Source organism: Triticum urartu, chromosome 3A, assembly GCF_056163025.1.
Source record: "Triticum urartu cultivar PI428250 chromosome 3A, HENAU_Tu73, whole genome shotgun sequence".
Taxonomy (NCBI): Eukaryota; Viridiplantae; Streptophyta; class Magnoliopsida; order Poales; family Poaceae; genus Triticum; species Triticum urartu.
Window position 1 is genome coordinate 594,911,496 of NC_141875.1, and position 17,165 is coordinate 594,928,660.

The following is a 17,165-nucleotide window of genomic DNA, read 5'->3' on the forward strand; positions in this document are numbered from 1 at the left end:
TTGAAATTTAAGTTAATTCGGTTTGCATCTCGGCCAAAATGCTGAAACATTCAATTGGATTCAACCAAATATTGGAATTCATTAGGAAAGTATATTAAATATATATTTAAATCCATGTGCACTACTAAAATTACCTGACATTTTAACCGAAAGGTAAATATTTCAATGCCTACTGAATTTCGGTGAATTTTATCATAATCTCACAGAAAATGAAAACAAACACTTGTAATTTAAGATGTTTCTTTCGAAACATAATTCACTTTTTTTCATAATACCCCTTTCGTAAACAGATATAAAAGCGTTTAAATCACCACTTTAGATGAATCCGAATTTATAATCTTGCGCCCGATTAGCCGGACACATCGAGCAACAGCGCAAACCGTGAAATCCAGCGGGCGGTGCCTAAAAATTAACGCGGCCAGCAGAGAGCTGCTCAAGCTGTTACTTAAGCTGTTATTAAGCCCGCCACTTTTACCAAAACGCCCACTTCCCCGGCCCCGTTTCCGCGAGCCGGCCCCCTCCAGCCCCCGATTCAAACCGTCGACGCCGTGTCCCCGTCGCCGCGTGACTCCTCAGCGGCGGCCACCCACCTCCACCCGTCGCGCCGCCGGAGATCACGCTCGCTCGCTCGCGCCCCTGCCCTCCCCTCGCCGGGGGCGCCCAAAGCTTAGCTGCTCGGGTGCCGTCGCCCGCTCGGAGGCGGCGCCGCCGATCTCGCGGCGTTCCCGAGGCGGCGAGCTCCCGCGCGAGATCCCGGCGGTGATGTGCGGATCGGAGCATGGTTGTGAACCCAGCCGGTGTTAGCTGCAGTCGGCCGACGGGGAGCGAGCGCTGCGGCCATGACGATTTACATCGCGAGGGAGGCAACCAAGGTATCGATTCGTTGGCCGTGTGGGGGCTGGCCCCCATGTCTTATTCTGGTATGGTTTGTTAAGCTCTTTTTTTTTTCTCCGATTGGCCTCTTGCAGCTATGGAGGAAGGTGTGCGCGGAGACTTCGGTGGAGCTGCAGCTTCTGTTCGAGAAGTGGCACCTGCTACTAGCCGGAATTGTGTTTCAGGTGAACCCCTCAGTTCGTTTTGCTGAATTGCTTTCTCCCGTGTGTATAAGTATCAGACCATGGCGTGCTCTGTTAGTCGGCGCTTCTGTTCTCTGAGCCGCCGAGTCTGAATGTTGACTTTGACGAGACGGATCGTTCACCCCCCTTTTTTCTTTTGCACTTTTTGTTAGCCTGCTGTTGATTCCTTTCTAGGCTAATAACTGCTGCTAATTCGTGTGTTGGATTTGGAGGGCTGGTTTGACTCCGATGATGAGTTTGTAGTTGGTTGAATTAATCGTGCTAAATTATACACAAGTTCGTGCCAAAGGTGTTCTTAATCAGGCCGAGAGTGCCTCAGAAGGAAGCATGCCTTGAAATTTGCTCTGTGATGTGTGTTCTGTATATGCAGCATTAAGACCTGATGGCTTGTAACAAAGTTAGTACAAAGTTGAGTCACTTATTTTGGGACAGAGGGAGTAGGTTGCATTCTAGGTGCGAATTCACATGGAGAATATGTTCAGCATTAACTGTTGCTGTGATTGCATTGGATAAATTGACTCGAAAAACACACTCCCCTAATTATCCAGTTATTTCAGCATTTCTTCTCCTGCATCAATCCTCCTTGAAACTAGTATTGTTCTTCACGCAACCATGCCCATGCGCATAACTTGTGGGTGTTTTGATCTGGAGACTGTTATCAGTGACCTTTTTCAGAAGGCTCTGTTCATCGATGCAAGGATTTTCTGAGCAATACGCTGATCTTTATTGAAACAAAACCACAAACTAAACTATTAAGAAACAGGAATAGCACCATGGACGACAGGATCTCGTGAGAGATATTGCACACGAAATAGAACCCTTTGGCTAGCTTTGTGATCATGTAGTAATAAAGATTTATTTTCTCATAATTTGTTCAGGTTCTCTGTTTGAGAGAGCGGAAAATTACTAACACCAGTTCATTATTCTGCACTGTCTTCTAAGATTGTACTCATTGACAATATATGTTTTGGTCATTAATGGATTGTGTTGAGATTCATGGAACTATTTTATCTGTAATCAGTATATTCATGGATTGGCTGCTCGAGGAGTACATTACTTGCATCGGCCCGGTCCAATACTCCAGGACATGGGATTTATGGCCCTTCCGGTATGTCATCTGCTTATAGTTCAGTTCATATCATTTGGAAATACTTGATGCTGATTTATTTGGACCACTGGTGTCATTTCTCCGTGTTTTTAGGAGCTCGGGCAAGACAAAGGTTATCTTAGTGAGACTGTATTCACTTGCATCTTCCTTTCATTTCTGTTGGTAGGTGACTTGTTCGCTCCACTGTATGTTGATTGAGAAGATTTTAGCATCCCTTTTCTTTACTTATTATGTATGATGATTTGACCCGGTATGATGTATCCAAAGACGTAAAAATGTGGGGGGAAAAACAACCACCAGCTAGTCTTAGCAAGCAACCAACACAGTTTGAAGGCAATTTAATCGAGAATAAATAGAACAAGTGATGGTTATATAGATTGATTGTGAAGATTGTGTACACAATGGCTTAGTCGATTGCTGTCCTATAAATTGTTGCCAGAACTTTCACTTACTGCGTTTGCTATGTCAAAATTTATGACAATGCTTTTTTGGGTGATATTTGTTATGTTCAACATGTTCTTATGAGATTTAGGATGTTCTCACGTTCGTCAAATATACTTCTTTCTGGTGGATTAACCTGAGTCATTCCTTTGCCTTGCTCCTCTCTGCATCTTCTGGACAATTTTCTTTCTGATGCTAGTTTTCTTATAATGCTTGATAATATACTAGGATTGCGAGTTTTGACAATTTATTCGTGGTATTGCAGTGGAGTTTTCACCCTTTTGTTTATCATAGCAAACGTTTCTACACTGTTCTACTCTGGCGCAGGGTGCTTGCATTTTTAGTCGTAAGTATGGCTGTCCTAACTCATAACTTCCATAATTATATCCATGTCCCAACCAGCGACATTTTTCTCCTCCAGGCTTCACAGTTTTTGCGAATTATTACATTCTATTCCACTCAGCTTCCTGGCCCAAATTATCACTGTCGTGAGGTAACCTTAAACTCTCAATCTCATTGTAGCTAAAGCATACATATGTTCTATCTTATCACTCGCAAGAGCTTTGCATGAAGGCCTCACTGAATCCATTTACTTTGCTTTTATAGGGCTCGAAACTGGCCACTCTTCCACCACCCAAAAATGTTCTTGAAGTGCTCCTGATCAACTGTAAGCCTTTCATTTGTTGGGTTGAGTGTTCTAAGTGGAAGTTTTATTGATCTCGGACTATTCTTTGCAGTTCCTCGTGGAGTGCTTTTTGGCTGTGGTGATCTGATATTTTCATCTCACATGATCTTTACTCTTGTCTTTGTCCGTACATACCATAAATATGGATCAAAAAGGTATTGAAATATCTGTGTAGGTGTTTGTGCCTGTACATGTGCATTTGATTTCGCATAGGTGGCCTGCTAGCTCGTACACTGATCACATGCTCTAGTATAATTGGTGGATCTTGTTTTTCTAGGTTGATTAAGCTATTTGCCTGGTTGATGGCCATCATCCAAAGTCTCCTTATCATTGCTTCTCGCAAGCACTACACCGTGGATGTTGTTGTTGCTTGGTAGGATCAAATTCCCTTTCAATAATATGATTATATTGCATCGGCATCTGCCTTCCGTTTGACCGATCCTCTCTCCGCAGGTATACTGTCAATTTGGTTGTATTCTTTGTTGACAAGAACCTCCCAGGTACCTAAGTCTTAGCATCTTGGAATCATAGAGTTTTCTGTATGAAGCACTATATAACAAGCTTCGCCGCAATTCTGCAGAAATGCCGGATCGTACAAGTGGGTTATCTTTGCTTCCAGTAAGCACAAAAGATAAAAGTGACAGGATGAAGGAAGAGCTCCACAAGCCCGAGAAGGATAACAAAATGAAGGACGAACACCATAAGTTATTGAATGGAAACACCGTTGATTCTACTGATCGGGTATTATACATAGGCTTTTGATGTGCACATTGATAGTTCATTCACATTTCACTACATTTGCAGTTAAAATACAACATATCATAACACCCTTTGTTTTTTCTTGGGAGTTAACAGATCATCGTGTGTTGAAACTCCGTTTGTAGCTGTAGACAATGACATCTAGCTGTTTTTCGCTGTTTTCCTAATCTATGTTTTCCTGGCCATTGCAGCGACAATGGATGCCGATGAACGGAAAGCATGGCGAAGACATGAACCACACGCTCTCTGATGCCGTTCCCAACGGTACATGACCGACTGCTTTTCGTCGGGTGCTTGTCTTTCACATCTACAGGGCAATCTGACAGTCGGAAAAAAAAAGAAGCTACTCCTATCTCTGCTGCTGCAGTCCCGCTGTACTGAATGGGGCAAGGCGCTGAAGTAGTGAACGATGCTGTAAAAGAAGGGAGCCATAATCTCGTGGCTTCTCTCAGGCAGGTTGCCCCGTGGGCCGGCCTATCCGATCATCGATTTTGTGGTTTCGCAGTTTTAGATGTCGGGGATGCGAGGAACACCTAGCAAAACATTGAAAATCTGTTCTCGGTGTACATAACTATTGATGTATTTGGTGAAAATTTTACTAGTGTTTACTTATGTTGGCATGAACGAATCTGCTCCGGTTGGTCGTCCCAGCCGACGCGCGTGGCTCCTTTGAATGGGCCGGGCGGATGGAATGGCCTGACCTGGCTGGGTCACGGGAGACGAGAGCGCCTGGTCACGGACATGCCGCCGCTCGCTTGCTGTTCCGCTCGCTCGCTGTAAAGCAAAAACGCTCATTCAAATGTGCGCCGCGAAAGGTGTCGCGGGCATTCTGTGCACGATGCCAGTACCACAGCTGCGGCCATCATGTGCAGCGGGGGGTGGACGATTTTGGTGTTTTGACCCTTTTTGAAAAATTCGGCCAAATCTTACCCTGGTTCATAAAAATTTCAGTATCTGACCAATTTTCTACAGTCATTGGTCTCAACGATAGGGTAGCACAACCTACTGCCAGGGTCTTTGGCAGTAGGACTCACCGGCACCGTCACGATCATCTGATGTGAAAAAGACACTAATGGATTAATTGGTGCATGCATGGATGTTGCAGGCCAACAACAACAAAAACAAAAACAAAATGCTAAGAGCATCTACAGCCGGCGCCTCAAATCGGCCTCAAACGCCCGTGCAGCCCGTCCATAGCTGGCCGGTTACGAAAATCTGACCCAGAGGGGTGCCTCAAACGGGCATCAAATGCCCGGGCTCACTGGCACCCCTCACATACAACCCAAATATAAAGTGGATATGGGGGCGTCCGGGCGCGCCCGCCACGTAGGACTGGCGATGGGGTCCCACGCGGAATCACCCGGAAACCCGACGGTCCGACGGATGCCTCCTCCGTCACCACGGTGTGAACGCCTCATGGCACCACAACGACTCGCCGCACAACGCCAAATCCGGCTATTTAAGCCGGCCAGCATCCCCCAACCCTGACCCATCCATCTCGTCCCGTTCTGCGCCGCCACCCGAGCCCGTCCGCCTCCTCTCCCTGCTCTCCCACGCTCTCCGGCATTGCGAAGGTTTGGCACAAGATCACGACGTACTCTATGCTGACGCTGGAGCGTCGGAGGCAGATTCTCGGAGGAGATCCAGGCAATGCGCGACGCCCGCATCGCTGCCGGGTTGCCTCCGGACTCGCTGGAGCCGGAGGAGGCAGAGCAGCCTGCTTGGGGGTTCAACATGGCGGAGGCGGAGTTCGTTGTCTCCCAAGCCGCGGGGATGGCGGAGCAGCAGGCCATCCTGGAGTCCATTCGGAATGAGGCCTATGTGGAGGCCAACCGGTGGTTCCTCTAGTAGGAGCAGGCGGCGTTCGACGTGCTCTTCGCCGAACTTGACGCGAAGATAGAGGAGGAGGAGGCCGGAGCGGAGCAGCCAGAGGTGCCGGAGGAGGCCGGAGCGGAGCTGGCGGAGGAGCCGGAGCTGCAGCTATCACCCACGCTGCCGGAATCGGGCACGGAGATTGTCGACATCTCCGACGAGGAGTAGCTAGATCATCTACATAGTATGTAGGTTTTATGGTTGCATGCTTTTATATGGATTTGAGAATTTAGTATGAGATGTCTGGATGCAGTTGTGTTAATTTAAGGAGTGCCCGGTCACTACCCGCGGACGCGCCCGGGCACATACGCGGTCGTTTGAGGGGTCATATTTGACATATCTAGCTGTAGATGCTCTAAGCTAGCTACTGCACGGTGTCCTCTCTGTCTCTGACTCCTCCCGTGACATGATTGGTCATGCATATGCAAGCAGGCAGGAGAGAGCACTGCATGGGGACAAGAGTTGTGTACTACCACTAACCATTAGTTACAAACAACTAACCATCAGTTACAAATAACAAAGCCCAAAATCGATGCATGCTATATGTTGCACTGCCTACCGCCAAGCTCTTTGGCGATAGGGTTGCACAATCTACCATCACAGGCCCTAGCGGTAGGGTAGTTTTCACGTTCAACAGGTGTGATGACGCAGTTAAGTTATAGCGTCAAGGCCTGTGGCGGTAGGCAGTTATACCCTATTGCCACGCACTATGGCGGTAGGAAAATGGTTAGATCACGATTTTCTTAGACCGGGGTTAGATCTTGCTTAACTTTCCCAAAAGGGTCAAAACACCAAAATTGGCCGTGGGTGGTGAAGGCACGTGTCCTGCATGTGGTGTGCGCACCAAATGATGACATGTGCACCCCGCAGGTGGTTGTGGCTGATCCAGCCAAACGATGATGGCATCATCACCGCTGTCACAGAAAGTGCAAGGAGATGATTATACAATGGAGAAATTTGGTGTGAAATTGCCGTCTCCCACACGAGCACTTAACCCTGGTCAATATTCAAACGACACTCCACACAAGTCCAGGTATAGGTTCAGGTGGGTGACAAACGAGGGGTGGTTGATCGATCAATAAATGGATGAGTGAAGTCTGTTTTAGACAACGACCCCTCGTTGATTGAGGGGTCGACATTCAAACAACGCTCCACGAGTCCAGATATAGGTTCAGATGGAGATGTAGAACGTTTGATAAGAAGATCAACACAATACTTGTTCAAACATTGCTAATAATATGGAACAAGCATGGGCGAGATCTTCTCCATTTCTCGTGCGAGGATGTTGAGCTATAGTCCCCAAGGGCAGTGGAGTCCTGACACAAGCGCAATATCTTGCAATTATTGGGCTTTTAGATCATTTTACTATTTCCAATCATTCCTTATGTTGAATGCACTTCTTCCATTGATGGACCTTGCTGAGCTTGAATTGCCATTCTCAGTTGAGGAGGTTTGGAACACAACTGAGTGCCTTCCCTCTGAGCGCGTTCCATGGCCCTACGTATTCACTGTCCTTTTCTATCCGGTCTGATGGGAAATCATCAAGGATGATGTGATTCCGGCGGTCGACCAGGTGTTCCGCCTTGATGTCAGTTTACTCCATCTCCTCAATCATGCGTTCCTAGTGCTCCTCCCGAAGAAAGATGTCACACTCAATTTGTGTTACTTCCACCCCATACATCTAATCCACAACTTTCCGAAGCTCCTTGCCAATAGCCTTACATCTCATCTTCCTGAGCTAGTCTAGATCAACCAGAGTGCCTTCATCGATGGTAGATCCATCCAAGACAACTTATTCTGGGTCTAGTAATCGGTTAGTTTGCTACACCATAAAAGACCCCTCTTCTCTTCCTCAAACTCGATATACCAAGGCATTCAAGGCGAAAGTCACACAAATTGGGCGTGACATCTTTCTTCGAGAGGAGCATTAGGAACTCTTGATTGGGTTCCAAACCACACAATGTAATGTCGGTTGAGGGGATGGGGGAACGTCTAGTCGACCTCCACAGTCACATCATCCTTGATGATTTCCCAACAAGCCGGATAGAAAAAGGCAGTGAATCCGTACGGCCCTAGAGCGCGATCATAGGAAAGGCACTTGAATTTGTTCCAAACCTCCTCAACCAAGCAGGGCAATTCAAGCTCAGCGAGGTCCACGAGTGGAAGAGGAAGCGCATCCAAGGTAAGGAATTACTGGAAATAGTAAAATGAGCTTTGTTTCTTGGCCTTTCCTCTTGGAAAGTCCCCATTAATGGGAGCCCCTCGGACTACATATTTGTCTACCGATGGACAAACTTGATTGTGGTTCTCCTCCACACATAGCACACACGAGTCCTCATTAACGGGATCCCCTCAGACTACATCGATCATGCTCACGGTCTTCGCCAAGGATATCACTTCTACCCCTTCTTTTCCTCCTCGTTCTTAACGTTCTTGACACCCTATTTTTTCAGATCGGCCGGGAGTTGATTCTACAGCCCAGCTCGCCCTGAGCTATCAAGCATTACACCTCTCTCTTTGCTAATAACGTGTCACTATTCCTCTGCCCCTCCAGCCATGATCTCGTCGGCACACACACCATTCTAGAGCTCTTTGATGGTGCCTCTGGCTTGTGTGTCAATCTAGGAAAGAGTGCTATTATTCCAATTCAATGTCAGAACATTAACCTGCATGATCTAGCTTCAGACCTCCCTTGCCAATTTGCTACGTTCTTGATAACCTGTCTTGGCCTCCTCCTTTCTCACTCTCGTTTGTAGAAGGCGGATCTTCATCCTCTTGTTGAAAATTTTGTCAGGCACCTGCCCTCATAGAAGACTCTATTTCATCTCAACGAGTGGCCTGGTTGTTCTCAACATGGTCATTGCCATGGGAATTTATTACATACTGGCTTTGGATCTTCCCCTCGGATGTTCAAGGTGGCAGACAAGATCCAACGTTGATTTTTTTTGGGTTGGTTCAGATTGTGCGCGAGGTGGCCAATGCATCGTTTAATAGTTGAATGTCTGCACTCTGGTACAGTATGGTGGTCTTGTTCTCCATAATTTGAAACCCTCAATGATGCAATGTGATGCAAATGGCTTTGGGCTGTAAAAACTTCTAATAAATTTCCATGGTCCACGGTGGATCTCTTTGCACTTGATGAAGCTTGTGCCATCTGAAAGGATCGAGATGGACCTAGTGGGGGTGAATAGGTACAATTACAAATTTTAATTGTTACTTAGCAATTTTAGGCAATATTGTGAAATATGAAAGTGAGCCTAACAATTGCAATGGTGATTCCAGTGCTAAGCAAGGTGAACAAATACAACAAGTATATAGATAGATGATACGTCTCCAACGTATCTGTCAGAGTTATTGGCCATGGGTAGCCTCATATACCCCACGTGGCATTTCAAGACATCAGGGCCGACTGTGCCCCTCAAGCCTCAAAGATTGATCGCCGCCTTCTTGTGGCCGGCTGGTCCAAGCGGCCGGCTGTGAGAGGGGTCGGCTCCTAGCAGGCGGCCCAAAACGCCCTCAAAGTCCGAGCCACCATGAATGCGATGAGATGAGGCGTGGCTACAGAGAATCTTGCCACCCTCGAATCCAGGGTGGGTCGTCGCTATAGTGCGCCGTACCGGCTGGTGATCTCCCGCACGGTGTGGCATTGTAGCCCCTCCGCCCATGACATCAACCAAGACAGAAGGGGCCCAGCTCCCACGACGGGCTGTCGGTACGGCCCGCAGGCGTCGGGTCCTACCAGCTTGTGGAAAGCCAGAAGGCGGCAAGCTCAGCCAGTCGGCTAGGGGAGAGGCCGGCTTCCAGCAGGCGGCCCTCGCTTTCTTAAGAGTTTGTGCACCGTCACCCGGGAGAGATAGGGAATGGCTACAGTAAACGACCGCCACGCGGCGGGACTGTAGCCACACCTTCCCCGACAAAGCAAGCGTCATTAGAAGCACGGCTATAGTGATGAGCCACCAGCAGGGCCCGCAAGCGGCGGGCGCGGCCTGTCAACCGAGTACAAGACAGTCGGCGGGGCCCGCCCCAGCGAAGAAGCCAACCACAAGAGACACTGACGGCCTAGACCTACACCCGACCAGTTTACCATTGTACCCCTGGGGGTATGCCTATATAAACCCCCCAGGACATCCATGCAAAGGGTTCAGATTCTTAGAGAAACACATACACATAGAGAGGGAGCTAGGGCTAGCCTTGTTCTTCTTCCTCCTCCAGAGAAACAACTCAAGGAGCAATCTTGTAGCCACTCTTATTGAGTTAGTGATCATGCGGAGACCCCGCGGAGCAGGACTAGGGGTGTTATCTCCTAGGAGAGCCCCGAACCTGGGTAAGATCCGCCGGCGTGCATGTCTTCGCCTCATCCCGTTTCCTGGCACCGGCGACGTCTTATTAGCCCCCTCAAGATAAGCCATCCTTTGGCATATGTCGCACGACACCTGATACGTCTCCTTCGTATCTACTTTTCCAAACACTTTTTCCCTTGTTTTGGACTCTAACTTGTATGATTTGAATGGAACTAACCCAGACTAACGCTGCTTTCAGCAGAATTGCCATGATGTTGTTTTATGTGCAGAAAACAAAAATTCTCGAAATGACCTGAAACTCCACGGAATATCTTACAATAAATAATAAAAAATCCTCGCCAAAGATGAAGACCAGGGGGCCCAAACCCTTGCCATGAGGGTGGGGGCGCCCCCCCTAGGGCGCGCCCCCTACCTCATGGGCCCCCTGGAGACCTCCCGACTCCAACTCCAACTCTATATAACTGCTTTCAGAGAGAAAAAATAGGAGAGAAGATTTCATCGCGTTTTACGATACGGAGCCGCTGCCAAGCCCTAAATCCTCTCGGGAGGGCTGATCTGGGTCCGTTCGGGGCTCCGAAGAGGGGGATTCGTCGCCGTCGTCATCATTAACCATCCTCCATCACAAATTTCATGATGCTCACCGCCGTGCGTGAGTAATTCCATGTAGGCTTGCTGGATGGTGATGGGTTGGATAAGTTTTATCATGTAATCGAGTTAGTTTTGTTAGGGTTTGATCCCTAGTATCCACTATGTTCTGAGATTGATGTTGCTATGACTTTGCTATGCTTAATGCTTGTCACTAGGGCCCGAGTGCCATGATTTCAGATCTGAACCTATTATGTTTTCATCAATATATGAGAGTTCTTGGTCCTATCTTGCAAGTCTATAGTCACCTATCATGTGTTATGATCCGTTAACCCCGAAGTGACAATAATCGGGATACTTACCGGTGATGACCGTAGTTTGAGGAGTTCATGTATTCACTATGTGCTAATGCTTTGTTCCGGTTCTCTATTAAAAGGAGGCCTTAATATCCCTTAGTTTCCATTAGGACCCCGCTGCCACGGGAGGGTAGGACAAAAGATCTCATGCAAGTTCTTTTCCATAAGCATGTATGACTATATTCGGAATACATGCCTACATTACATTGACGAATTGGAGCTAGTTCTGTGTCACCCGATGTTATGACTGTTACATGATGAACCGCATCCGGCATAATTACCCATCATTGATCCGATGCCTACGAGCTTTCCATATACTGGTTTATGCTTATTTACTTTCCCGTTGCTATTGTTACAATCACTACAAAATACCAAAAACATTACTTTGCTTTCATTACTCTTTGTTACCGTTACTATCACTATCATATTACTTTGCTACTAAACACTTTGCTGCAGATACTTAGTTTCCAGGTGTGGTTGAATTGACAACTCAGCTGCTAATACTTGAGAATATTCTTTGGCTCCCCTTGTGTCGAATCAATAAATTTGGGTTGAATACTCTACCCTCGAAAGCTGTTGCGATCCCCTATACTTGTGGGTTATCAAGACTAATTTCTGGCGCCGTTGCCGGGGAGCATAGCTCTATTCTTTGAGTCACTTGGGATTTATATCTGCAGGACACTATGAAGAATTTGAAAGACGCTAAGACAACAATTTATCCCTCAACTACGAGGGGAGGTAAGGAACTGCCATCTAGCTCTGCACTTGATTCACCTTCTGTTATGAGTAAGCTTGCGACACCTAAACCTGTTTCTGCTATTTATTCTGATATGTCACATGTTATTGATGATGCTACTTCTGCTATACATGATACTTATGATGAAAGTACCTCTATGCCTGATACTTCTATGCCACTTAGTGATTTTCTCGAGGAACGACTTGCTAGGGCTAGAGAGATTGAAAATATTGAATCTGATTATGAGGATGAAAGTGATGATGAAGAATCACTTGTTATTCCTAAGGGTTATTTATTTGATCAAGAAGCTTCTTTAGCTATTTTAGCTTGCAAAGATAGATATGAACTCAAAAGGTTATTAGCTAAATGGAATAAGCAATCTCTAAATGCTAGGATGAGACCTGATCCTGCTTTTGCTACTTCACCTATCTGTGTTACTGATAAGGATTATGAATTCTCTGTTGATCCTGATATAATTACTTTGGTTGAATTTGATCCTTTTCATGGCTATGAATCTGAAACTGTTGTGGCACATCTTACTAAATTAAATGATATAGCTACCCTGTTCACTAATGATGAGAGATCTTGCTACTTTTATATCCTCAAAATATTTCCGTTCTCATTAAAGGGTGATGCTAAAATATGGTTTAATTCTCTTGATCCTAGTTGTGTGCGTAGTCCCCAAGATATGATTTACTACTTCTCTGCTAAATATTTCCCTGCTCATAAGAAACAAGCTGCTTTAAAGGAAATATACAACTTTGTGCAAATTAAAGAAGAGAGTCTCCCACAAGCTTGGGGGAGGCTTCTCAAGTTACTTAATGCTTTGCCTGATCATCCTCTTAAGAAAAATGAAATACTTGATATCTTTTATAATGGACTAACCGATGCTTCCAGAGATTACCTGGATAGTTGTGTTGGTTCTCTTTTCAGGGAAAGAACACCGGATGAAGCTGAAATCTTATTGAATAATATGTTGACAAACGAAAATAATTGGGCACCTCCTGAGCCAGCTCCAATTAATGATCCTATTCCTAAACCAACTCCGAAGAAGAGAGGTGTTCTATTTCTTAGTCCCGAAGATATGCAAGAGGCAAAGAAATCTATGAAAGAAAAAGGTATTGAAGCTGAAGATGTTAAGAATTTACCTCCAATTGAAGAAATACATGGTCTTAATTTACCGCCTATTGAAGAAACATATGATCTTAATCCTTTCTTTATTGAAGAACCTCCAGACCCCAATAACCCGACACAGGTAGTAAAGGTAAATTCTCTCTATAGATATGATAAAACTAAAATCCCTCCTGCTAAAATTGCTAGTCAATGCTTGGATGAGTTTGATAATTTTATGTTTAAGCAAGAAGACTTCAATGCTTATTTTGGTAGACAATTAAAACAAGATGCTGATATGATTAAATACTTGGGTGACTATATGGCTAATATTAGAGGTGAACTTAAACTTGTTAGCAAACATGCTTCTATGGTTACCACTCAAGTAGAACAAGTACTTAAAGCTCAAAAAGAATTGCTCAATGAGATGAATAGTAAGAAAAATGATTATGCTGTTAAAGTGGCTACTAGAACTGGTAGAATGACTCGGGAACCTTTGTATCCTGAAGGCCACCCTAAGAGAATTGAGCAAGATTCTCAGAGAAATAATATTGATGCACCTAGTTCTTCTAAAAGGAAGAAAAAGAAAAATGATAGAACTGTGCAAACTTCTAGTGAACCTATTGCTGAACCAACTGATAATCCAAATGATATCTCTATGTCTGATGCTGAAACACAATCTGGCAATGAACATGAACCTAATGAAAATGTTAATGATGATGTTCATAATGATGATCAACCTAGTAATGATAATGATGTAGAAATTGAACCTGCTGTTGATCTTGATAACCCACAATCAAAGAATCAACGTTATGATAAGAAAGACTTTGTTGCTAGGAAACATGGTAAAGAAAGAGAGCCTTGGGTTCAGAAACCCATGCCTTTTCCTCCCAAACCATCCAAGAAAAAGGATGATGAGGATTTTGAGCGCTTTGCTGAAATGATTAGACCTATATTTTTGTGTATGCAATTAACCGATATGCTCAAAATGAATCCTTATGCTAAGTACATGAAAGATATTGTTACAAATAAAAGAAAGATACCAGAAGCTGAAATTTCCACCATGCTTGCTAATTATACTTTTAAGGGTGGAATACCAAAGAAACTTGGAGATCCAGGAGTACCTACTATACCATGCTCCATTAAAAGAAACTGTGTTAAAACTGCTTTATGTGATCTTGGAGCCAGTGTTATGCCTCTCTCTTTATATCGTAGACTTGACTTGAATAAGTTGACACCTACTGAAATATCTTTGCAAATGGCTGATAAATCAACTGCTATACCTGTCGATATTTGTGAGGATGTGCCTGTTGTGGTTGCAAACGTTACTATTTTAACGGACTTCGTTATTCTTGATATTCCCGAGGACGATAGTATGTCTATTATTCTTGGAAGACCTTTTCTTAATATTGCAGGGGCTGTTATTGATTGCAACAAAGGCAATGTCACTTTTCATGTTAATGGTAATGAGCATACGATACACTTTCCGAGGAAACAACCTCAAGTTCATAGTATCAATTCTATAGGAAACGTTGAGGTAACCTAGTGTTATTCGAAATTTCTCCGGTTTCATGTTAATCGGAATGAGTTTGTTAACAAGACTTGATCAACCTTGTTAGTGGATTCCTTTTGATGAGCATGAGATGGATGAAACTAGAAGCACAACCTTCTGTACCCCACTTTTACTTTCTGTTATTTATATTAAATAAAATAAACATAAATAATTTCTGTCTGTTATCTGATTATCCGTGTAATATAAAAATACCTCGAAAATAAAAGTTCTCCAAATGCCCTGAAAATTAAATATGATTTTTATAGAATATTTGAGGATTTATGGAACAAAGAACACACCAGGGGGGCCAACCACCTTGCCACGAGGGTGGAGGGCGCGCCCCCCTGCCTAGTGGGCCCATGGTGGTCCTCCTCCACTTATTCCTACACCCATCCTCTTTTTCTTCCTCCCACAAACACGAAAAACCAACTCAAGCACGAGTTCCAGCCCTCTTCGCTGCCATTTTCGATCTCCTTGCTCAAAGCACCTCTCACAAAACTGCTTGGGGAGATTGTTCCTTGGTATGTGACTCCTCCATTGGTCCAATTAGTTTTTGTTCTAGTGCTTTATTCATTGCAAATTTTTGCTGCTTAGGTGACCCTGTTCTTGAGCTTGCATGTCAAATTTATATGGCCAAAAGTAGTTTCGATGCATGATATAGGCTCTAGGCACTTGTAGGAGTAGTTGCTATCAATATTATTGAGTTTGGTTTACTTTTATTTTGAAGTTACTAAAAATTTCAGAAATTTTCAGAAAATGATGAGGAGATTATTGAGGGGCTCATCGAGCCAAAGCTCGAAGGAAAAGGCACCGAAGCCTAAGTATAATTTGCCGCGCACCGCGGAGGTTCGGGCGTGTGAATGGCCTTCCGAGGATTTCTTAAGAGCAGTCGGGATTTATGAAGATTTTCATGAGTTGGCTCATAATGCAGGCCTCGCCGCTTTCCTCCATGACCAATGCGATTAGTATCTCTTAATCACAAATACCTTTGTGCAAAACTTTCATTTTTACTCTAGGAACTCACCACCTACGGTGGAGTTTCATTTATATGATGAGCACAAGGAGATGTCACTTTATGATTTTTGTCGGATTTGTTTAGTCCCTTTTGAGGGCAAGACAGAAGAACCACATCGTGATGATGTGGAGGGATTTATTAATACTATCACTGTAGGGGAAACTAGGAAGGTTTCCGATGCACGAATCACTAGCATACATTTTCCTGTCTTACGTTACTTTGCATTATTTGCTAGTCGTTGCTTAATTGGTCGCGGAAACTGTGGAAACCTTAGTATCCCTGATATTATTATTTTGCTCCAAGGTTTATACAGTGATAACACTTTTAGTATGGGCGGCATTATTGCTAGACGGTTAAGTATGAACCGTACTAAGGGTCCCATCTTTGGAGGCATCTATGCTACACGCCTAGCTGCACATTTTAACATACCTATTAGGCATCCTGAGAAGGAAGAAAAAGTGCTGCCTCGTGTTTATATTTAGATTATAAAAGTATGGTGGCACATGATTTTATTGTTAAGAATAGGGCAGGAGAGCTTAAATATCAATTGTTCTTTAATAAACATCATCCTGAGACTATTACCTTGCCTCCTCCTTCTTTGTTTGATTTGACTGTAGGCACGTACCTTGTTCCGTTGACGGCTATCCACGCCTACCGGAACCCTGCACCAGCCAAGGAGCTAGAACCGGAACCACAATTTGATCCTTCACGACAGTCTAACTATCAGTGGGATCTGGAGATGATTGCCAGCCAGTGGCAATCGGAGCCTTCTTCTTCCTCATCGCAGTACGACCCCAACTATTATTATGGATATCAGCCAAGCCAGCCGTGGCCATAAACCAACTTAGGCCAAAAGCCTAAGCTTGGGGGAGTACGTATTTCTCACCGACATTACATTTATGTTCACACACACTCATTGCTAGATGTCGGTGCTCATACTTTTTCATTGTATCATCCATGCTAGTTTATTTCCTTTTATGCTTTCTTCTTGTGTGTTTAATAAACCTTAAGAAAAAACCAAAAAAAATAGTTGTAGCTTTTAATTAATTTACTTTCCATGCTTGTAGTAGTAATTAAAAAGCAAACCCAAACATATTTCCTGTTCTTCTTTTGCTTGTTGGGAGCTTTCCCGTGTAAATAGTTTTATTTCTTTTCTTTTCTTTGGGGGTCAGTAGGAGAAGACCATGATTAAATTGTTGAAGTGGCTCTTATATGCTTTATTGTTGATTTAACCAAGAGCCCATATTGCTTTGTCTTCTCCTGTTTATTGAATACTCACAGATTCCAGCTTAGTCCAATGCACGTGCAATCTTATTATTATTCACACCGTTCGGTCGTGCAAGTGAAAGGCAATTATGATGATATATGATGGACTGACTGAGATGAGAAAGCTGGTACGAACTCGACCTCTTTTGTTTTTGTAAATATGATGAGTTCATCGTTCTTGATTCAGCTTGTTATGAATAAACATGTCTGCAATGACAATTAGAGATCATAGTTGCTTGTGCCATGCTTGATTAGCTATGAGTTATAATGGTTTACCTTGCGTGCCAACATGCTATTAAAATG

At 44.4% G+C, this 17,165-nt stretch overlaps 1 protein-coding gene across 3 annotated transcripts; it reads left to right on the forward strand.

Annotated features, from left to right (window-relative positions):
* The first annotated feature begins 456 nt into the window (after positions 1–456).
* Positions 457–4,693, forward strand: LOC125545297 (phosphatidylinositol:ceramide inositolphosphotransferase). Of its 3 annotated transcripts, XM_048709196.2 has the most exons (12): positions 460–872; positions 969–1,058; positions 2,098–2,184; positions 2,278–2,346; positions 2,891–2,971; positions 3,047–3,118; positions 3,232–3,292; positions 3,363–3,465; positions 3,588–3,683; positions 3,764–3,810; positions 3,891–4,051; positions 4,261–4,693. In XM_048709196.2, the coding sequence occupies exons 1-12, from the start codon at positions 840–842 to the stop codon at positions 4,339–4,341; spliced, it is 981 nt and encodes a 326-aa protein (XP_048565153.1). In that variant the 5' UTR covers positions 460–839; the 3' UTR covers positions 4,342–4,693. The 3 variants fall into 3 exon arrangements, with proteins under 3 accessions (XP_087369616.1, XP_048565154.1, XP_048565153.1); XM_087513490.1 differs by having other exon boundaries at positions 457–872; positions 2,891–3,118; XM_048709197.2 differs by lacking the exon at positions 2,278–2,346 and having other exon boundaries at positions 458–872.
* The last annotated feature ends 12,472 nt before the right edge of the window (positions 4,694–17,165 follow it).

What these genes read in the sequence shown, in the direction of transcription:
- LOC125545297 (XM_087513490.1), top strand. Translation starts at nt 840, where the DNA reads ATGACGATTTACATCGCGAGGGAGGCAACCAAG. An exon ending in TGGGATTTATGGCCCTTCCG is followed by an intron (nt 2,185 to 2,277) that starts GTATGTCATCTG and finishes CCGTGTTTTTAG; the next exon opens with GAGCTCGGGCAAGACAAAGG. An exon ending in GTGGATGTTGTTGTTGCTTG is followed by an intron (nt 3,684 to 3,763) that starts GTAGGATCAAAT and finishes CTCTCTCCGCAG; the next exon opens with GTATACTGTCAATTTGGTTG.